The sequence below is a fragment of the Silene latifolia genome, chromosome 8 (genome assembly GCF_048544455.1).
Source record: "Silene latifolia isolate original U9 population chromosome 8, ASM4854445v1, whole genome shotgun sequence".
Lineage (NCBI taxonomy): Eukaryota > Viridiplantae > Streptophyta > Magnoliopsida > Caryophyllales > Caryophyllaceae > Silene > Silene latifolia.
This window is the reverse complement of record NC_133533.1, coordinates 58,833,676-58,856,979: the sequence shown is the minus strand read 5'-3', so window position 1 is coordinate 58,856,979 and position 23,304 is coordinate 58,833,676. Positions and strand designations below refer to the sequence as shown.

Here is a 23,304-nt window from a genome sequence, read left to right as displayed (position 1 = left end):
TTCCAACGCCATCAAAATCACCTTATTCCGAGTCTTGTAGAGAACGTTATGCTTAAAATACGGCAGACTGTCAAACGCGTTTTCTTGCGCATAAGGAAACTACCCGAGAAAGCATGCGGTAAGGGCTGCGCCTCTTCTAAGGGACACGGCACCTGTTGCGCCTTTTCTCAGGGCTTTATTTTTGTGCAAGTTTCCGTGTTCGGTTATTTCCGGACCTTTCTTTCCTATTCCCTTCCAAATTCTACCCTTACCATAATTCCGTTATGTGTTTAGTATAAATAGAGGCCTTTGCCTCACATATTTTTCACGCGAGTGTCCGACCTTCTCTTCTCTCTTTGCATTCTAGACCTTGCTCTAAGCTTTTGACGCCTACATGCTTGATCAATCGACCACGTAAGCTCAGATCATTCTGAGTACCAGTCACATTTCCATGACAGTCCAATTTGACCACTACACAATCAATTAATCAATATTGTTTTAAATCCTTTTTCAAGGGCACTTACATATTTGCATAGATCGAGTCGAGTTACCTCTAAAAACCGATTTTAGTTAAATCTCGCGATGCTAACAAGTAAGTCTGAGGGTGTAAAATTCCATCTTTTAATCTTGTTTATATTATTGTTGTATTTTATTTTACGAGTTTACATCATATTAATGCCAAGACGATAATTTGTTAAAACGCATGTTTCAAACCTTATTTCGTCAAAACTGTTCAGATCTGACGAGTAGAAGAAACGCAGTGTCTGCTGTGCCTTCTGGAAGGATCGCAACTTCTGCTGCGCCTCTTCCAGAGGCTGCTTTCAGCTGCTCTGTTCCTTCTTCTCCTCGGGTTCGTTCTTTTCTCCTTCTTTCTTTTTCAATTCTTTTCTTTTCTTTCAACCTACATCTTTTAATTAGCTTTCATCAAGTTATTTTACCCGTCAATTTATTTTCTTAAACCTTTTCTTCTTTAGTCGGTTTAAATCGCTAATTCTTCATATTGGTTGGTTTATTCCGTCCCATACTCAAATCTGGGTTTTAGTGACTCGGTAATTAATACTTGGTCTCTTAAACTCACTTTTTGTACATTAAAGTTTCTGTTTATTATTCAAAATCAACCTTTAAGCTTTCAAATTCGTTTAATTCGTCTTATAATCATTAGTAATCAATATTAATTGGTTTGAGACGGGTTTTGTACATAAAATTCATTCTTAATATTATCATTCGGGTTTAATCATTAACATGTAAAATCAATTTTTTTTATAATCAATCAACCGTAACAACTAACCGAGTCTGACTTTCACGGTCATAACCCATCCCGGAACAAACGCAGTGGGTGATGCGCCTGTTCCAGAGGACGCACCCATTGATGCGCCTGTTCTAAACTGGCTTCTGCCCCTGAACTCATTCCCGTTTTGACGTAGTGTATATATTAATCGACTATTATTTGTATTATCACCTATTTAGCTATATTTTAAATCTTTTAATTTATTTTTGTCAGTTTTAATTGATTTCCTTATTTTTCAATTTTTCTTATTTTTCAATTTTCCTTATTTTCTTAAATTTTACTTATTTTCCAATTTTTTTTTACTTTTGTTTCCTTTTCTTTTATTTCCTTATTTCTTCAAACTTCCTTTTCTTATTTATTTCTTTTTTCTATTTATTTCTTTTTCTTTTAAATTTTCTTTTTCTTTTAATTATTTCTTAAATCCCGTCTTTGACATTTATATGATGTACATTCAGTTGTTAATTATATTTTGTTCTTTTATCTAGCTTTTTCACATGTAATTAATATAAATTCCAACTTCGACATAATTAATTACTAAATTACGTGCTCACCGACATAGTCTAATCTCAGATGGGTTACCATACTCAGCTGTGTGAGTAGCTATCTGATCAATCAACTTCCAAGCATTACCATCACTAGTGTTATCTTGATATCTCCCATTGGCAGCTGAATCAAGTAGAGCTTTATGATCATTATACAAACCGTTGTAAAATTGGTTGCAAATGAACCAAATTTCAAAACCATGGTGAGGGATGGACCGAACTAGTCTTTTGAACCGTATCCAAGCTTCATTAAAATCCTCACTAGGACCCTGTTTAAAGCTTGTAATATGACTTCTAAGAGCATTGGTTTTCTGTGGTGGAAAATACCTCTTGTAGAATGCAAGAGCTAGAGAAGTCCAATTGGTAATTGCGTCGGTCTCCATGTCTAAGTCTCTTAACCACTCATCTGCATCATCTCTCAAAGAGAAAGGAAATAAAGTTTGCTTGACCTGATCTTGAGACACCCCAGCTATCAAAGGAATAGAACAGCAATAAGTAACAAACTTTTCCATTTGCTTTGCGGGGTCCTCTCTAGCTTTTCCTCCAAATAAATTCCTCTCTATTAGGCTTATGTATGAAGGCTTGATCTCAAAAGTTCCCTTATCAGCGGTAGGGAGCTTAAAGCCTTTAGGAATAGAATCAACCGTGGGTTCGGAGTGACTTGCCAATGTCGGCATCTTTGATGTTGTAGAAACCACAAGTGCAGAAATAAGTGTGTCCTCTTCTAAGGACGAGTCTTCTGCAAAAGTATACCGCTCGTAGTCAAGTGTACTCAAGTCTTCCACTTGACTTACTTCTCTTTGAAATTTTCGCCTGTAGCGAAAAGTCCTTTCTGGCTCAGGATCAAAAGGTATATTCTCTAACCTGTTAGACCTGGGAATACACGAAAACAACAAGAATAGATAAAACTGCCTCAAGGAACTGAAGTCCTGAAACAAAAGATAAAAATAAACAGAAACAAACAGAACAATTGTTGCCTCCCCGGCAACGGCGCCAAATTTGATAAGGCTAAAGTCGTATCACCTTAATCAAAGTAAACCTAAATTACTACTAACAAATAGCTAGCGGTAAGAAGGGTTGAATCCACAGAGAGGCGAGGTAATTATTCCAGTTTGTTAATATTTAAGTCTGTCTTTAAGGTAACAATTTATGGGGGTTTTGATTGTTTGTATGCTAACAACTAATTGCAAGTAAATAAAGATGAATAACAATAATATTAAAGAGTCTAGGGATTCGGGTTCACTAAGCAGTCATACGAGGTGTGATTTAATTCATTGATAGAGTTAATTATGTTGCTTAAGGTTATATGATCGATCGATTCAATATTCCTTTAGATCTAATTTAACATGGAATCACTATCATTAAATTATCTCTATTCAGTTATTGTGGCATATATTGATTCTAACCCAGTCGGTGAAAGTCTCAATTTGCTATACTAGTCAATTAACCCTGGCCAATAATTAATTTACTAGATGAAGAACAATAACATGAACAACAACAAATAAGCAATATTAACTATCAATTCATTAGTTTAATCCACTTCTAACAACCTAGATCCCCTTTCACCCTAGATAGAAGATTTTGCTACTCATACTAATTATAATAACAACAATAACAATATAAGAAGGCATAATTAAGAGCATAACAAGATGAACAATAATGAGAATAATTATTAAAAAAGATTGATACCGTAATAAAGGAATGCTTAGATCCGGAAGGAAGAACAATAAATATAAACTAAAACTAAGTATTTGAGAGAGTTTTTAGAGTAACTATTCTAAACCTATGGAAATTAAAGCATAAATAACCTAGGGTACGAGTTTTGGTATTTATCGCAAAACATAACCGACTTAAGGAAAATTTGCGGGAATTATAGAAACTGGAGGTTCCTCGATCGAGCCCTTGATGCACTCGATCGAGTCACCACTTCCTATATCGAGCCTCGTCTTACTCGATCGAGGTACCAAAGTTTAGGAACCCCAACTCTCGACATTGCAAATTTTAAGTGATTAGGTTGGTTCCTCGATCGAGCCCTCATTGCAGTTGATCGAGGAACCAAGTTCCTGCTTCGCGCACTGAACTTCAAACGCCCGTTATTTCTTCGTTACTTGTCAGAAACAAGCGATTTTTACGGCGTTGGAAAGCTAAGAAGATAAGATTTCACCTCCAGATAGAATCACTTGAAAATCGGTTGTAAAACTCGAGATATGACTCTTCAAAGTAGGCACTAGTAATAAGAAGCTCTTTTCTTCGTGTTTTCTTCTTAACTTCTCTTCCTTCATTCTTATATATTCTCGTGCCATGCTTCGTGTATTTCTTCATGCCTACTCCGCAATGCCCATTTCATTCTTTTGCTCCTCAAATACATTATTCCTGCATTAAACATCAAAATGCGGAAGTATCGACATTCTAACATAAAAGGCATGTAAATGATATAAACTAGCACGAAAACCGTATCAAAAGTAATTAAGGGGAGGCATAAATATGTATATAATTATGACTCATCACTTGGTAGGGTGGAGTCGGGGTTTGGTTGTGCTGTTGGTTGGGTCGGATGTGGTGGTTAAAATTTCTGTTTGATGGTTAATACTTGTTTATCGTGTTTTTTGTTATCAAAAATAATAAACTGCTTTAGGTTACCCCAAATAAGTTTAGCCGCCAGGATGTTTTGGTTGTCCTGTTCCATTATCCTTGGGGTGTTAGCTATCGTCGTATCTTCCGGATCCCCACCTGCGACCGACCGCCCATCACGCTAGGTGCACCATGTCCCTCCGCTCGTTGCACCAAACTGCCTTCCTCCCCACTCTGCGCACAACCAACACTTGTGTAAAGAGTTGAAAAAATACCAAACCACGGATTCATTGGCCGACAAAATATAAATGAATTGAATTTATTGAAATCTGAAACCATATCAAATTCATATTGACTGGCAAAAGATTCAATTTATAAAAATATTTCAACATTATTTTTGAATTCAAGCATATCAAATTCATTGAAACCAACCCTCTTTTCTGACGAGGGTCATTTAGGGCCTTGATGTTCGACAACGGTGGTGCGCGGAGGGTGGTTTATGGTGGTGACTTAAGGTGGTGTCATAAGGCGGTGGTTGGTGGCGCTAATGGGTGGGAGAAGAAAATAAATTAAGAGAATAACAAAAGAGAAAGAAATGAGAGGGGGGGATGTGAAGGGTATAATGGTCAAAAGTATATTAGTGTGGGTAGAATGTGTACTGCGAAAATCAATATGACATCTAGTTGTGAAATGGATCTATGGACTTCCATACGGCATGTGGATTAATACCCACCCTATTTAACTCTTATGTTGATTTAGCAGTCCCTAAGCCCAGAACGGAATAGGTTGGCGGATGTTTTACCATCCCAAACCCTAAGACAATAATAGAGTAAGGTTTTCAACACCGTTCTATAACATAAGCCTAAAAGAAAACTGGTCCCGAGTTAAAATTAAAATTTAATAATTATAAGAAAGTTTGATTAGAGGGAATTTAACTTTAACAAATAACTTACGGGCTTCCACATTAAAAGTTGAGATTTCAGGAATCTCCAACAATATTTGGCAGGCTAGAACCGGATATGGATGGGCCTATACTTTAAAATGTCTGGCGTGCTTAAATTTGTTATAGGGTCCTTTGAATTGATCCTAGTCTGATTGTCCATACCTGTTCATCAAAATAGGCAGGCCTACCCGCAAGCTTGTGGACGAGTTATAACCTAGACAAAAACAAGAACAAAATAGATTTATGAACCTTTTTTTTCTCTGAGTTGCTCAAATTTACCTAAAAAGTACCTAGCTTATTGTTAATATACATTTTTCAAATGTTATTAAAATTGTCATATATAGATAAAATTTGGAAAATATATTTTTAGGCGAGCCTTGTAAGTCGGCTCATGGAAATTCATTTTATTCCATATCGCCCATTAGTTTTAGCGGGCTGGTTCATGGAAATTCATCTTACTCCACATCCGTCCGTTAGTTTTAACGAGCCTACTTTTGTTATTTGTAACCTTATATTTTAATACTCCCTCCATTCAATATCACCTCATTTCTTCATTATATGTAAGGGGTATTATATTGAAATGGGATGATAAATGTTGAATAGAGGGAGTATATTTTTAGGATTTTTTGATAACTAATACCACGTATAATTTAAATTTTATCAACTGCTACCAAAGTAAAATTTCTTTAAAAACTGCTACCAATATTGTTGGTTCGGTTTAAAACTAACTACCACATCAGGTTTTGAAGCAATAAGTGAAGATCTCAGCCATTCATTTCAAATTGTCATCTATAAGTTGTATTTTTTCTTCTTTTAATGCCATTACCCCTCCTTATATGTTTCTAATTCATTCATCAACACCTCAATTAATTTTCAATTTCAATAATTTTAATTCTCAATCTCTCTCTCTCTCTCTCTCTCTCTCATTAATCTGATTATCATTTCTTATTTCAGCTTTTTTTTCAAGTTCGGGTAATTATTTTATCTCTTCTTTTTTCTTGCTCTATTTGATATAAGCATTGTAATTTTTCAAATTAGTTTAAATTAGGATTCTTCATATTTAATTTTCTTGGTTTGTAGCAATGTGAATAGGGGCAATAGTGAATCCAACAAACAATGAAATCAAAAACGATTAGGGATTTAGATTAGATGTAAACCCTAATCTAGGATTCAATTTGGGGAAGAAGTTTATAGGATTGAGATGATTTTCATAATCCCCAATTTAATTAGGAAGTAATTTAGGTTAGGTTAATGACGAGGGAAGTTAAATTAGGTTAAAGAGAGATATGTTTGGGTAAATGGATGATATGAGTGAGGGGAGTATAAAATAGGGGTATTATTATCTTCTCATGCGCAAATAGGAGGTTTGTGGTCATTTGGTAGTTAGTTTTAAACCAAACCAACATTGGTAGCAATTTTTAAAGAAATTTGACTTTATTAGTAGTTAATAAAATATAAATTATACGTGGTAACAATTATAAAAAAAACCCATATTATTATGAACAAATCCTTTTAAATAGTAGCGGTCTACACATTATTAGCTCTACCCACTACCCTCTCTCATATGTAGAGTTGTTAAATGGTGCATGTCAGCTCGCATTCGTGGCCCGATATTTTCTAGCCCGGCCAGCCTGTGCCGGGCCAGTGCCCAATATTTCCAGCCCATTTCAACTTGGCCCGATAAAAAAAATACTATGTGGATCAGGTCCGAACCAGATAATATGGACCCAACTCGCACTAGCCCTACTCTGTATGTAGAAATTGTATCAACAATGCATATGCCAGATTTGTCCCGCATTATTAAGAGTTTTGCAATCAATAGAAATATGTTTTAACCTACTCTGTAATCTTAATGCTATCAATTTATAAACACCTAGCGATCTGCTGTTTAGCCTTGCCAATTTTGAGCGAGGATGACTGTGGTTACTATTGCCTTAATATGATAGATGCATACAATGACTAGCCTCGTAATCAATTCGAGATGGTTATCGCCGCTAAGATTAAAGTCCAACAGGTTATGAAGATGACGATGTTTGGGCCAAAATCCGCATATTGGCCTAATAGGAAGCAAGCCCATCTGATTTCGTTTAATAAGTTGGGTCGAGGACGCTTAGCAATTATGAAGGGCCCGTGAATAGAAAAAGCCCACACGTTGTGATGTCGCCAGGGAGAATTCAGGAAGATCAGGGAGAATAGAATACAAAGTCGTGTTTATGGAAAGAAGCATGGTAGGACTAATATTGCTTGTCATAAACGGAGTACGACACAACTAGGGTTCCTACCCTATAAATAGCCAAGGAGACAAGGAAGAATATTCGTTCAAGAACCATCATACAAACATAACGCATAGTACTAGCTAGGCTAACGTGCCGTCTCCTCTGTACTCAATATCATATTCAAAGCTAGTGCACTCATTGGAAGGGTACCGTCCCTTCCCGCGGTCGTTTCCCACATTGGGTTTTCCGCATCACCAAATCTCTTGTGTTAACCTTTATTTGCATCTTTTCATTAACATAAACATCTCAATCAACAAACAACGAATAAGACCGCATTGACCTACTAAACCGAATTCGGTAGAAAATTACCAACAGTTTGGCGCCCACCGTAGAGCATTGTGGTCGTCAATCGTTAATTACTCAGACACATAATGGACAAACAAACATCAGCAGCCGTGTTAGGGAGCGGTCAGCCGTCGATACCACCAAATCCTGTTCAAAATCCAGCATCAACGGCTCAAACTCCAGCATTCGGACACACCCCAAGAACCACATCTGTGACAAAAGTCACTCTGCCTCCCAAAACTCCTCCTGTAGTGGCACAATCCAGATCAGACAAGGGAACAGGAAGTTCAGGCCTCACTCCACCTCCAAGTCCAACACAAACCTTGCTTAGTGGCATGGAAAACTTGTAGAAGGTCATGGAGGGTATGCGAGAAGACCAGAGGAAGGCAGAAGCTGATGCAAGGAAGAGGAACATGGAACTATGGGCGCAAATAGACATCCTGAAACAACAGTACACCACACCAGCAAGCACGAAAGAAGAAGGACGGGCCCCGATAGTGTATCTCACCCGGGGGCATCAGGCAGCAGGAGTCAACCTCGGCAAATACCAGCCGAGCTGGGAACAAGATTAGATCTGACAGCAGTGCCGACAAGAGAAAGGATAATCCCACAAGGACTTGGATATCTAACACCAGACAGCTGGCAGACTGCCAGTCGTATAGAAACACAGCGAGGTAATACTCCAGCCAGTAACCTCGTGATGACTAACCAAACACCCGGTGCAGGATCCACAGGTAGTCCGCAGGTAAGCTGGCACCAGGGAACGCTCGTGACTTCAGCCCCATTAGGCAGCACGCCACGCCAGAATCCTTAAGAATTCTTGCCTAGAAGCAGTACTCCAAATCAGCAGGTAACAGACAGACGTAGCTCGGACTCAGGAAACCTAACCAACCAGCAGTATCTAGAACAGAGAGAGATGCTAAGCAGGGTCCAGGACTGCCACCTCCACTCAAGAAAGCAGCACCCGACAGTTATGCTGACTCGCCATTCATGGATGCAATATCTGTTATCGTCATGCCAAAGGGATTCACAAATCCGAACATGCCTCTCTTCGACGGCACAACAGAACCCTTTGACCACAAAAGCCAATACAAGCAGAAAATGATATCGGTGACAGCTAAAGGACACATAAAAGAAGCTTGTATGTGCAAAGGGTTTGGATTCACACTGTCGGGACCAGCACTCCGATGGCTCGTAAGTTTTCATAACAGATCAATGTCCACGTTTGTCGACCTGGTAAATGCATTCACTCAGCAATTCGGAAGCAGTCGGTAGCTAGAAAAGCAGGCAGGCGACTTGTACAGAATTGTTCAAGGAGCAAGTGAGACCATTGGAGAGTACAACACTATATTTAACAATGAGAAGGTGGCGGTACGAGAATGTGACATGTCAACAGCGGTGGAAGCCTTTAGAAGGGGCCTACACCATGAGTCAGACCTGTATAAGCAGCTAACTATGCACCCTTGCCATAGCTTCGAAGCGGTGCAAGAAAAGCCAGCAGCTATGATCAGACTAGAAGAAGATATCCTAGCCAGAGCCAGCATACCAAGTACGCCAAGCGTATCCAGCACATCAGCCATGGAAAATTCGAGTAGAAAACAATCCACCAGCAAGAAGGAGGAAAGGTACAAGCCACATGGTAGGGGAGTCAACAGGAACGACAACAGAGAAGAGAATCAGCAACTCCCCACACTCACAAAATACGGATTCACAACTGGCGTCGGAGGAATCCTAAAAGCACTCAGGGAGATGGGAGACGGGGTAAGGTGGCCTAGGCCACCAGTAGAAGGGCAGTCATGGCGAAAAGACGGTAAGAAAAAGTGTGAGTTCCATCATGACATCGGGCATAACACGGAAGATTGCTACACCTTACGCAGGGAGATTAGGCGCCTATACGAGCAAGGAGAGTTGAGCCACCTACTACCAAGTGGGGGCAAGCAGCAGGATAAGGTGGGCTCCGCAAAGCCTGCAGGGCCACCTACATGAACCAATATAATAAACGTGATAACAGGCGGCTCAGCCTTAAGCGGATTGACATATTCAGCAGCCAAAATGCGTGCTATTGAGACTAAGGGAGATAGACCAGAAACTTCTTGTAGAATTTCTCACAGTGACCTGCCTGTTGTAGCTTTCGACGAAGAGGATGTACATGACGGACATGAGCATTATGAAGCACTTATCATAACACTATCAATGGTCAATTGCATGGTTAGAAAGATTCTGGTAGATACTGGTAGCTCGGTCAACCTAATCATGCTGAAAACCATAGAAAACATGGGGTTCAGCGAGAAGGACTTGCAAAAGAAAACCATCCCGTTGGTAGGATTCAGTGGGGAAACAGCTAAGCTAACTCACTGGGAGAAACCGTAAGCCCAACCTATATAGGAGGAGTCAATAAACAAGTAAGATACCTGGTCATAGACGGACCATCTACCTACAATGTTATTCTTGGAAGACCATAGTTGCATCTGATGAAGGCAGTCCCCTCGACATATCATCAATGTGTAAAGTTCTCCACACCATGGGGGGTAGAAACAATACGAGGAGACCATGAGGAAGCTAGAGGCTGCTACAAGAAGGCATTAAAATGTACTGCCAACCCTCCAGCATAGCAATTACAGAAACAGCATGTCCAAGACGAATACATTGAGCCTCCAGCCGAGGAGCTAGATCAGATCAACCTGGACAAGCTGCACCCAGAAAGGATCATGCTAATTGGGGCTGGATGCACAGGAGATCTCATACAACACCTAATTAAATTATTGCAGGCCAACATGGATCGTTTCACATGGTCCCATGATGACATGATAGGAATACATACATCCATCATAACATACAACTCAGCGTAGACCCAGGATGCAAGCCCATCCAGTAGAGACGGAGAAATTTCGCAGCTGAAAGGAGGAAGGTGATCAACCAGGAGGTAGACAGCCTGCTAGTAGCAAACAAGATAAGGGAAGTAAAATATCCAGAGTGGCTATCAAACGTGGTGGTGGTGCCCAAGAAGAATGAGAAATGGAGAGTATGCGTGGACTTCACCGACCTTAACAAAGCATGTCCCAAGGACCCCTTCCCACTACCACACATTGGCGCAATGTTGGATGCGACAGCTTGACATGAAATGTTAACATTCTTAGACGCCTGAGGTTGTTACAATCAAATCAAAATGGATCCAGTAGATCAAGAGAAGATAACATTCATGTCTGAGAGAGGAATATAATGCTACAACGTCATGCCCTTCGGCCTGAAGAATGCAGGGTCCACATATCAAAGGTTGGTCAACAGAATGTTTAAAGAGAAAATAGGAAGAACCATGTCATGGAGGTATATATTAACGATATGGTGGTGAAGTCAAGAGAAAGTTAAGGATCACATGCAGCATCTGGCAGAAATATTCAGCACCCTCAGAGAATACAAAATAAAGCTGAATCCATCCAAATGTACCTTTCGAGTCTCATCCGGCAAATTCTTGGGCTACATCGTAACTCAAAGGTGAATAGAAGCCAGCACCGAGCAAATTAAGGTCGTGTTGCAGCTGGAGTCACCAGAAAAACCGAAGGATGTGCAGAGGCTAGCAGGAAAAGTGGCAGCTTTGAGCAGATTCATCTCGAGATCCTCAGACAAGTGCAGGCTAGTCTACGATATATTGAGGAAGAGCCAGAAGTTCGAATGGACGGTAGACCATGAGCAGGCATTCAGGGAGCTGAAGCACTACCTCAGCACCCCGCCGCTACTATCAAAGACGGAGCTGGGAGAGCCACTGTTTCTCTATCTAGCTATCACAAAGGTAGCAGTAAGTGAGGTTCTAGTCAGAGAGCAGGACAAGGAGCAGACGCCAGTCTACTATGTAAGCAAGTCTCTGCTACTAGCAGAGACCAGGTACACATCTCTTGAAAAATTCGTACTAACACTTGTTATTGCATCGTACAAACTGCGCCCCTACTTTGAGTCCCACACCATACATGTCGTGACCAATTATTTATTAAAATCTGTAATGAGGAAGCCTGAGCTGTCAGGCAGAATGTCAAAATGGTCCATACACCTTAGTGGGTACGACATCATATATGATCCAAGAACAGCGATAAAATCACAGGCGCTGGCAGATTTTGTGTCAGATTTCAGTCCAGCTATCCAGAATCGGGCAGGCGAAGAGATCCTAACCCTCAAAGGGAAGGAGGAGGTAGAAGTCTGGCAGATGCACATCGATGGAGCCTCCAACCAAAGGGGGGCAGGTGTAGGATTAATCCTGCGATCACCACAGGGAGATCTGATAGCACAAGCAGTGCGGTATGAATTGAAGGCAACTAATAATGAAATAGAGTATGAAGCCCTAATACTAGGAATGCAGCTAGCTCTGGAGTTAGGAGTCAGGAACCTACAGATATTCAGTGACTCCTTACTGATAGTTAACCATGTGAATGATGAATTCATAGCCAGGGACTCAAAGATGATCGCCTACTTAAAAGTGGCAAAGGAGCTTAAACAAAAATTTAGAGATTGCAAGCTCAAGCGGGTCCCCAGAGACCAAAACGTGGAGGCGGATGCCTTAGCAACTCTGGGGGCAACCTTCAAACCAACAGAGCTGTCTAATATCCCCATCGCACACATACTGGAACCGTCTATCCAAAAGTTAGAAGAAGCAGATAATGGAGAGCTGGAAGATCAGCAAGATGGGGCAGTTGTTCTACCAACCACGTATGGCCAGACAGCGGTCCAGCCAAACGATCAGTCAGCTGACCAGACAGACGACTGGGACTGGCGGACGCCATACCTAGATTGGTTGAGATACGGCAAGCTGCCAGACGACAAGAAGGAGATAAGGGGTTTTAAAATGAAAACCTCCAGATTCATACTAATTGATAATGTGCTTTTTAGAAAGTCACTGGCAGGACCCTACTTACGGTGCCTCGATAAACAGGAAGCACATACTGTATTGCATGCTCTGCACAGTGGCGAATGTGGAAGCCATGCAGGGGCAAGAGTTTGTCAAATAAAGCCCTCATACAAGGCTACTTCTGGCCCACAACAAGGGCATACTCGGCAGAATATGCCCGAAAATGCGACGCCTGCCAGCGTTCAGCGCCAATGATCCATCAGCCAGAAGAGCCCTTACATCCTATCATTTCCCCCTGGCCATTCATGACATGGGGAATGGACATCGTGGGCCCTCTGCCTAGAGCTACAGGAAACAGAATATGGATGCTAGTAATGACAAACTATTTTTCCAAATGGATAGAAGCAGAAGCATTCACAGAGGTAAAAGACAAACAGGTCATCTCTTTTATCAAACGTAATATCATCTGTAGGTTTGGTATCTCGTCAGAAATTATATGTGACAATGGATCACAATTCATCTCAAACGACGTGGAAGGATACTGTGCTAGGTGGAACATCTCTCAGGAAAAGTCAGCACCCAGGACTCCAAAGTCCAACGGGCAAGCGGCGACAGGCCAAACACCCTTCAGCCTGGTGTTTGGCGCAAAAGCAGTTATTCCATCAGAAGTTCTAGTTCCAACTCACAGGTACGGATGTATGACAGGGGAACTGAACAGCGCGGAGATGGTCGGAAGCCTGGACACGATAGACAAGCTGCGAGCAAGCGCAAAAATACGTCTGGCTGCCTACAAGCAGTCAGTCGCCAGGAGTTACAACAAGAACGTAAAAATCAGGCTCTTGGAGGTAGGAGACCTGGTTCTCCGCGAGGTGTTCCAAAACACCAAGAATCGTAAGGCAGGCAATTAATTCGCCTACAAATGGGAAGGACCATACCAGGTAGAAGGCGTTGTTGGCCACGGGGCGTACAGATTCATGACTATGGACGGTCAAATCATACACAAACCATGGAACATACTTCACCCGAAGAGGTATCACTTTTAATAATAAGTAGAGTTTAGTTTACAGAGTAGTGTATCCAGAAAAGCCACAAAAAAAATGGTAGTAGGCATATTACCAATTTTATTCCATTTTATTTTCTTTTATTTATTTAAACTTTAAAAGCTACTATTGGAGTTGTGTGGTCTGTAAGCTTCCTGGGACCACAATTTCTCTGGCACCCAATGAGACATCATCAGGTACTTCACATCACTCTGGTAAAATTTCCTATTTTCAATCTTCTTTGAAAACGTCACTCTGAACTCTAATATATATGGTACATTGAAAGTGTTGCTAGCAGATCTCAACTGCAAAGGCGGGGTGACAAGGCACAGGGTACTCCAACATGTCTAACCTAAATTCTCCAGTAGGAGCACCCTCACTAGGCGGCTTGTGGAACATACGAAAGGGAGCTGTAGATACCTCATTTCTGCACCTCCCGCAAGCCCCGGTGATGATTGGGCCGTATGTTTAGTACGCGGAACGATTTATGACAATTCGTAATTTTATCGTTAAGTGATAGCTCAAACACTTGTCTCTACCTCATAGTTGTCATCTATGCGCCGATACGGTCATTTTGGCAGTAATTAGAGTACATTTGGAGTCCGGGTCAAAAACCATCTTCATTTTCTAATAACTGTTTAAAATGCCGATTCAGAATATTCTGGAATGTTCCGAATACTTCTATTCTATATTTTCAATCTTTTAATCTCTTTGGAAAATTATATCCCGAAATATTATATAAAATATTAAGAAAATTGAGATCAAACCGCAATTCCATAATAGAAACGCGGAAATCTTTCTTCTGCAGGAGGAAACCACTTGGGAAAGGACGCAGCAGGTGCTGCGCCTCTTCCAAGAGACGCAGTAGTTGCTGCGCCTCTTCCCCAGTTCCTTTCTGCTTATTTTCAAATCTTTTCGAGATTCACTTCCAAAGTTTCTCTGAAACCCTAATGCCTCCGTGTGATTAATATAAATAGGGACCTTCGTTCCTCATATTTCTCACGCAAGTATCCGCCCTTCTCTTCTCCCTTTGCATTCTAAGACAACGCTCTTGCTTTTTGGCGTCTACGTGCTTGAATTTTCGACCACGTAAGCTCGGATTCTTTTGAGTACCAGCCTCTTTTTGCTTGACCGACCAATTTGACCAACTCCACATCAATCAACTTTAATTAATCTTGTTCGTTTTCCTCTTAGAGGGCACTTTAGTCGTACATTCGAGTCGAGCATCACTAAACGTTAACTTAGTCAATCTCGTTTCGTCTAACATGTAAGTCTGAGGATGTAAATCCCATCTTTTATTATTGTTTTTATTTTTGTAATAATCATTGTAAGATTTACGTCGAAAGCACATTCAAAAACGATTTATAAAACCATGTTTTAAACCTTTTTTACGGATTAACGGGAGACAGATGTCGAGAAGGAGTGCAGCAACGGCTGCGCCTCTTCGAAGGGACGCACTACCTGATGCGCCTCTTCGTGAGGCTGCTGCAGTTTCTGCTTTCCTTCTTCTTCCTTCGTCTTCTGTTAATTTCGCTGTTTCTTTTGTTTCGTCTTTGTTTGTTCTAATAATTCTAACATGATAATTTTAGCATATGATATCATTAATAATTTATTATCATTAAATTCTTGACTTAAATTCCTTATGATTCAAATTTGCGGGTTTTCGTCATTAAAATCAATTCGGGTTTTTAGAGGTTCGATTCATCAATATTGAGTCTATGAAATCCATCTTTGGTATATTTGCATCTGTTATTTATCATCATCGTCATTAGTTCGTCATTAATAATCTAGTTAACCTAATTAGTTTATTTAATTCTTTATTAATCTTGTAATTAATTCGTTCTAATTAGTTTTATAGTTTTTATGACCAATTCACATGTAAATAATGTATTAAACTACTTCTATCCGAGTCAAATATCGATAATCAAGCATTAAATTCACCAATGAATATTAACAAACACGCATTCGGCTTCACGGCAATTCGGTCGAAACAGACGCAAAGAATCAATTTTCGGTTGAATCATCTCAACTTCCGTTGTTGCTTTGACCTAGTTCGTTAGTTTACGTATTAATTAACTATTACTCGTATTATCACCTAATAATCTGTTTATTTTCTAACCTAATTTATTTTCCCTTTCTTTTCTCAAATCATCCGTTTTAAGTGTATTTTTGACGTAGATCAATTAACCCGTTGTAATTATTATAATTTTCTTTATTGTATTTCTTTACTATTTATTGTTTGTATGCCTTCACATGCAACTAACCTAAATTTCTACCTCGACATTAATGCATGTTAAATTACGTGTTTACCGACTTAGTTAATTCTCCCATGTTAGGATTAATCTAATGGATGTTGCATTGCATGCATATAACCTTCATTATATCGAGTATAGACGATTTTCCCTAATCATTTGTAGAGGCTGCTATCGAGGCGGGCGGGATTAGGTGTTCGATCAAAAGAACTTCCTAATACGTACCCTCACCCCTTACTCCAGATCTCTGTGAACATCCGTGTTCATTGGCATTCACAAGAGTCATTCTAGACATAGAATGCTAAGGGTAACGAGTTCTTGGTGTTCATGTCACTACCTTGTGTCTTGACATGGCATGAAGTATTCGAACGGTTTCCAATTTTCCACAATAAATTGGTGGCGACTCCACAAATGCAAAGCTTGCTCGCTTTCTACCCGAGCGACCCTCGTGGGCCCGCGTCCATAGGAGCATGGCTGACAGCTTAAAGCTCATCCAGCTACCCTGGATACCACCCCCAAAACGTAGCTCACAATACTGACTACTCAACGCAAACAATCATGGCCCCAGTATGCATGCACAAATATATGGAGCGCAGGGATCTCAGAGCTACTAGAATCCTGCAACGTTCCATTGGTCCAAGATGAAGGTTAATATCCGTATACTACCCTTTAATTGTAGGATTATAACGCAAAATTTACATGTGAATATAGTCATAAAACGAAAAACATAAAGAAACGATAAAGATATAGAAATAACCTTTGGTCCTAGTGCAAAAGGCAATGAGAGATCAAGTTAGATCTCCTCCTAATCGTTGCACCCAAGATGTCCGAGTAATGCCCTTGTGCTAGAGAGAATCCCCTAATTGCCTTGCAATATCGAGGGGATTGTTTTGTGAGTTTGTGTTGGATGAGAGATCCGGGATTCAGGAGGCACAATTCCCAAAACCCTAATTATTTTAGCAAAAAGAATTAGGTTAGACAAGAGGAGAAGACTCCCCTTTTGTCTATGTGAGCCTCGGCCAAACCGAGTGAGAGGAGCCCAAATGGGCTTTTCATTTTCTCATCACTTAAACTCGTGGTCCGGTCCATGACTCGCTAAGTGTATATGACGCGTTTCATTATAAATCATGTTATCGGTTATCGGAAATTAAGGCATCAACTAATAATACGGGTTAGTTGAATTATTAATACATGTCCGACAAAAAAAAGCGTATTTGTATAATTATATTCAATATACATTTAATTAAATATAAAACGCTTATATTCAATTTTACAAATTAATTGCTTAATTCGCCTTAGCCATTTTTATTTAATCCGTATTAAATAAAATATCTCAACATCACATTTTAACTAATTATTAGTCAAATAACTCAGACTAACTGGTTAGTCAAATTTGGCATCTACATGACTGTATTTTCATACCGTCACATTACTCAAAACGTATCCTATAGGTGTGACTTTTAGGGACCAATTGATCACCGCCATCTGTATGACAATAACGTCAAACTTATCTAGCAAGCCAACCGTTATTGATAAACGTGGATCAACTGATTATGATACAAAGTATACCCTTTGATCCTTTTAGAGATTTATAAGTCCTTGCACTAACTGTTAAGGACACCAACCCCAACAAGCTCCCACTTGTCCGTACAAGTGTATGTGCAATGACGTTATCCGCACTAACTGGAGGACACACGGCTCAACAAACTCCCACTTGTCCGTACAAGTGTATGTGCGATAACCGATTCTCATATTCATTTAAAATTTCTCCCACTCAATGTAAAACAATTTGCGGATCCGGATCCGCAAAGGTCGTATTTTACAATCGATCTCGTATCTTGAGTGGTTTCCCGACTAGAGAGTAACTTAACCGATAAAACGAATCCGTATCCGAGCATGGCCATGCATTTCGATTCTGACTCCTCGAGTGGCCCCCGAGAAATATCGAGTACCCGATAAAGGCTGAATATTTCCTTCAACTCGACTCCTTCCGATCTAAGCACGACATGAAATGACCCGAAAAACTCTACTTGGCCCCCCGTTACGGATGACCGTGAGAAAGAAACCAAAGTCACCCAAAATCCGCCTTAGTCTCAAGAGACAATCGATAGTCAAAAGAATCGACTCTTAGGATCACCATGGAGGTCCTATCCACGACCTGGCATCGAATGTTATAAAACATTTAGGACTCCACGTCGTTGTCACAATTGTGTCCTACGAAATATCGGTATAAATCGCCTCGTGATTGGTCACCAACCTGTTGACTTATGGCTAGTTGAACCCACCATCAACCAACGTCACAAAATAATTGCGAGTTATCACTCATGTGGGCAATTAAGGACTAAAAAAAATATAATGTTCGTTCAGTTCACTTTGTGGTGTTCAAAATTTGTCGTACAAATCCACATGAAAAACAATATATATATAAAAATATCAAAACGATGATGTTGTATAGAGTACAAAAGCGAATGAATCTAATCCATAAAAGAGTACTACAACTTAGGAACACGTTTAATTCCCATGGAATTAACGTGCCCTTCATGCTTATCTTGTCGTAATGCTTTAGTGAGAGGATCTGCTATGTTATCATCTGTAGCAATCTTTTCTATCACTACTTCTTTTTGCTCCACGTAATCTCCGATTAGATGAGCTTTCCGTTGTACATGTCTAGACTTGTTGCTAGACTTTGGCTCCTTAGCTTGGAAGATGGCACCACTATTGTCGCAATAGATGGTGATCGGGTCATTCGAACTAGGCACTACAGATAGCCCATGTAAGAATTGACGCATCCATATCGCTTCCTTTGTAGCTTCAGACGCGGCATAGTACTCGGACTCAGTCGTAGAATCTGCTGTAACAGTTTGTTTCGAACTCTTCCAGCCGATCGCAACGCCATTAAGAGTAAAAACGAATCCAGTCCGAGATTTCGAGTCATCACGATCCGTTTGGAAGCTAGCATCTCACAGAACGGTTCTGCGCATAGCTTTTGTTCGCCTCCATAAGTCAATGCCCAATCTTTAGTCCTCCGTAGGTACTTAAGAATGTTCTTGACAAACCCAACCAATGTGGTTCACCTGGATGCCGTTGGAATCGACTTGTCATACTCAATGCATATGCCACGTCCGGACGTGTGCATATCATGGCATACATGATAGATCCTATTGCCGAGGCATAAGGTATCCGTGCCATGCGCTCTTTTGCTTCCTGTCTCTGGTGCCCGAGACTTGCTCAAATGCACCCCCGGAGACATAGGAAGGAACCCTTCTTGAGTTAGTCATGCTGAATCTCTCTAGGACTTTGTCTATGTAAGACTCCCGATGAGAGATAGCATCCGTCGTGATCTATCTCGATAGATACGGATGCCTAGAATTCTTTGTGCCTCTCCCAGATCTTTCATCCGGAAATGGTTTTTCAACCATACTTTCACCGAAGTTAAGAGAGGTATGTCATTCCCAATCACGAGTATGTCGTCAACATACAATATTAGGAAGACAATCTTGCTCCCACTCGACTTGATATATAGACATGGTTCCTCGACCGATCGAGTAAATCCATTTTCTTTTATCACTTGGTCGAAGCGATGATTCCAACTCCTTGATGCTTGCTTAAGTCCATAAATGGAACGCTTAAGCTTGCACACTTTCTTAGGATGTTTTGGATCGATGAAACCTTCGGGTTGTACCATGTACAACTCTTCCTCCAAAAGCCGTTTAAGAAGGCGGTTTTCACGTCCATTTGCCAAATTTCATAGTCATGAAAAGCGGCAATCGCTAAGATAATCCGAATGGAACGCAGCATGACTACGGGTGCAAAAATCTCATCGTAGTGCAAACCTGGCACTTGGGTGAAACCTTTAGCAACTAGTCGTGCTTTGTAGATATCTTGTTGACCTTCCACGTAAATGCTTTATCTTGTAAAGCCATTTGCATTGAAGGGGACGAACCTTAGCCGGTAAGTCAACAAGATCCCACACGTTGTTCTCATACATGGAGTCCATCTCGGATTGCATGGCCTCAAGCCATAGCTTTGAGTCGAATCGGTCATGGCACCTTTATAGGTTGCGGGTTCACTACTCATTAAGAGTAGAATGTCATCTATGTCATGTTCCTCGACTGACCAATGTATCTGTTCGGAGGAATAGAGACTCTTCCCGACCTCCTAGGTTCCTCAGAATATTTTCCGAATGGGATTGAAGGAATTGGTTCCTCCAATGGTTGCTCGGTGTTTGGTTCTGGAATCTCCGACAGGTCGAAGGTTCTATCACTCTTTACATTCTCGAGAAATTCCTTCTCTAAGAATGTCGCACTAGCCGCAACAAAAACGCGTTGTTCGGTTGGCGAATAGAAGTAATGACCACGTGTTCCTTTAGGATAACCTATAAAGTATGTCTTGACCGATCGCGGGCCGAGCTTATCTTCAGGTCTCCACTTGACATAAGCCTCGCAACCCCAAACCCGTATAAAGGACAAGTTAGGGACCGTTCCCTTCCATAGTTCATATGGAGTCTTGTCAACAGCTTTAGACGGACTTGATTAAGTATTAAAGCGGTTCATAACCCCATAATGAATCATGTAAAACCGTGTGACTCATCATGGATCGAACCATATCAAGTAGTGTTCGATTTCTCCGTTCGGACACACCATTCAATTTGAGGTGTTCCGGTGGAGTTAACGTAGGGCGATCCCACAGTCTTTAAGGTGTTGATCAAACTCGTGAGAAAGATACTCGCCACCACGATCCGAACGTCTTGTTTTTATCTTTCTACCAAGTAGGTTCTGAACCCTATTTTGGTATTCTTTGAATTTCTCAAAGGATTCACTTTTGTGCTTCATTAAGTAGACATAGCCATATCTACTTAAATCATCCGTGAAAGTGATGAAATACCTATAGCCTTCTCGTGCGGTGATTGACATAGGACCACATACATCCGTGTGTATAAGCCCTAATAGGTCGCCAGCGCATTCCAACACCTTTGAAGGAAATACGAGTCATCTTACCGATGAGACATGATTCACACGTGCCAAATGATTGAAAATCAAAAGCCGAGATAGCTCCATTTTTAATGAGTTTATTTTACGCGTTTCTCATTAATGTGTCCCATACGGCAGTGCCATAGATACGTTTGATCTTTGTCACCAACCTTTAACTTTTTATTCATTACGTGTAATATTTCTATTATCTAAAACATAAATTCCGTTCATGGAGACTTCCTTGCCATAAATCATATCGTGTAAAGAGAAAATGCAAGCATTATTTTCTATTACAAATGAAAAACCAAGTTTGTCAAGTGCGAAACCAAAATAATGTTTTTCGAAAGACTAGGAACATAATAGCACCATCTAATGACAACTCAAATCCGCTAGGAAGCTGGATCACATATGTCCCCTTTGAGATGGCAGCCACTCTTGCTCCATTCCCAACACGCAGGTCAACCTCACCCTTTACGAGAGGCTCGAGATTTCGGAGGCCCCGCACATGATTACACATGAGAACCACAACCAAAGATCTAGTACCCAAGTTCCGTAACTTGCATGGTTAATCTCAATCATATGAATAAAAGTAGAAGAAGAAGACATACCAACAAAGTTTAACGCGACCCGCTTTTATGTCCTCATGATAAACAGACATGTCCGCCTCCAATGCCCAAGATCTTGTGGCGGTGATGGCATTCCATGTTTTCGGTTTTGCTCTTTGTCGTGCCTGATGAGTTGCTCGACTCACCAGGCCCACTCTTACCTGGACCCGACTTCTTGAACTTCGCCTTACCTACTGCTAGGTTTGCCTGAGCTTTGCCCTTACCCTTCCCTTTATTTGACACAACGAGAACATCCTGTTTCATGCTCCCACCGAACTTCATGTCCTTCTCGGCCCGTACGAGGAGGGAGTGCAATTCATGCGGAGTTTTCTTCAAATCATTCATATAGTAATTCGCTCTAAATTGCGAATAACCATCGTGGAGTGAGTGAAGAATGCGGTCGATAACAATGTTCTCGCTGATGTTACGCTTAAAGGTCTCCGCTTTCGACATTCTCAATCATGCTGAGAATGTGTGGGCTAACCGGTTGGCCCTTCTGGAGTCTCGCATCAAAGAAGCGAGTGGTATGCTCATAGGTCACGATTCTCGGTGCTTTCGAGAATTCCTTAGTGAGCGTGGTGAAAATCTTGTTTGCACCATGGGCTATGAAGCGTTTCTGCAAATTGGGTTCCATTGCAAAAATGAGTACGTTTTTAATCGCACCCGCTTCCATACAGAAATCATTAAACTTGGTGACTTCAGCAGCTCTAGCCGTGGGACCTGGGTTTGCCGGGATGGGCTCCAAGAGATATTTGAGCTTCCGTCGCCAGCGATTCCGTAATGCCGCCTCCCGATCCGCGAGTTGGATCCATCATTCTTCAGTCGAGTAGACTGATTCATCTGATTCATGAAGATCCGAGGCCAGGACTCACGGTCCAATGTGGCACTTGGCATTGGGTTTTCGAGAAACCACCATTTGTTGTTTAGCGATTTAAAATCGTGATCTACACTGAAAAAGAAAGAAAAACAAAACGAAATAAGCAACTCATCGAGGTGATTTAAGTCTATTTTAAAATTCATTTTACACATGTAGACTCTCGCACTTGCATTATTGATCTCCCTCAAGAATGATACAAGTGATCCCAAGACTCAATTTCTGTAAATTGATAAGCCAACTGTTTAGCTAGTTCTTCCGGAAGAACTCTTGGTCGATAGATTTCCGTAAATCCTATCTATAGTCCACCATAGTCACAGGATCGTACGAGTGACCATAGTGTTGAGATAAAATAGGTCAATCGGTTCCAACTTACCCGACGTAGAAGGGGTCATATTATGCCTACCGACGAAGAAGGGACTCATTGGAGTTTGACCTATAAAGACTATTCTCAATTTTTGTTTATACGAGGAAGATCCCATCAACTAAATTCTAATTCATATTAAGTGAACGAATAACTAGCGTTTGCGTGAATGAATTAATTTGGGTGATGGCTTAAAATCGTGTGACATGCGAATGTCATAGAAAACTAACTCGTGACCTCTATATGTGTCAGTTTTCATGCAATAATTAGGTGGTTTGGTTTTTAGGCGGAATATGATGCATACTATCGTTACAATAAAATAAATAAATGAATGCGATACGTAAATAAAAATTCCTAGTGTGGCCTATCCTAGTAAAAAGAACAAAATACAACTTTGGAATCCACCGTTGGACCCGAAAGCTTGTCTTGGTGTTCCATCTTTGTCCATGTAGCGGGAGTGAGCTCCGGTCTCCATCTTTAG

At 40.7% G+C, this 23,304-nt stretch overlaps 1 protein-coding gene and 1 non-coding gene across 2 annotated transcripts; both read left to right on the top strand.

Annotated features, from left to right (window-relative positions):
• Window positions 1-2,004: 2,004 nt before the first annotated feature.
• LOC141598010 (small nucleolar RNA R71) lies at window positions 2,005-2,111 on the top strand. The gene has a single exon (XR_012523214.1). It is a non-coding gene; the product is annotated as a small nucleolar RNA R71 (small nucleolar RNA).
• Window positions 2,112-9,936: 7,825 nt separating this feature from the next.
• Window positions 9,937-12,973, top strand: LOC141595241 (uncharacterized). Its single transcript, XM_074415208.1, has 4 exons — window positions 9,937-10,117; window positions 11,385-11,731; window positions 11,888-12,064; window positions 12,146-12,973. The coding sequence occupies exons 1-4, from the start codon at window positions 9,937-9,939 to the stop codon at window positions 12,971-12,973; spliced, it is 1,533 nt and encodes a 510-aa protein (XP_074271309.1).
• The last annotated feature ends 10,331 nt before the right edge of the window (window positions 12,974-23,304 follow it).

Excerpts from the sequence above, each read along its gene's own strand:
- LOC141595241 (XM_074415208.1), top strand. The coding sequence starts at position 9,937 with ATGCGTGCTATTGAGACTAAGGGAGATAGACCAGAAACTTCTTGTAGA. Across the intron at positions 10,118-11,384 it reads AAAGATTCTGGTAGATACTG|AAGCCAGCACCGAGCAAATT; the intron begins GTAGCTCGGTCA and ends AAAGGTGAATAG. Across the intron at positions 11,732-11,887 it reads AGCAGACGCCAGTCTACTAT|CCTGAGCTGTCAGGCAGAAT; the intron begins GTAAGCAAGTCT and ends GTAATGAGGAAG.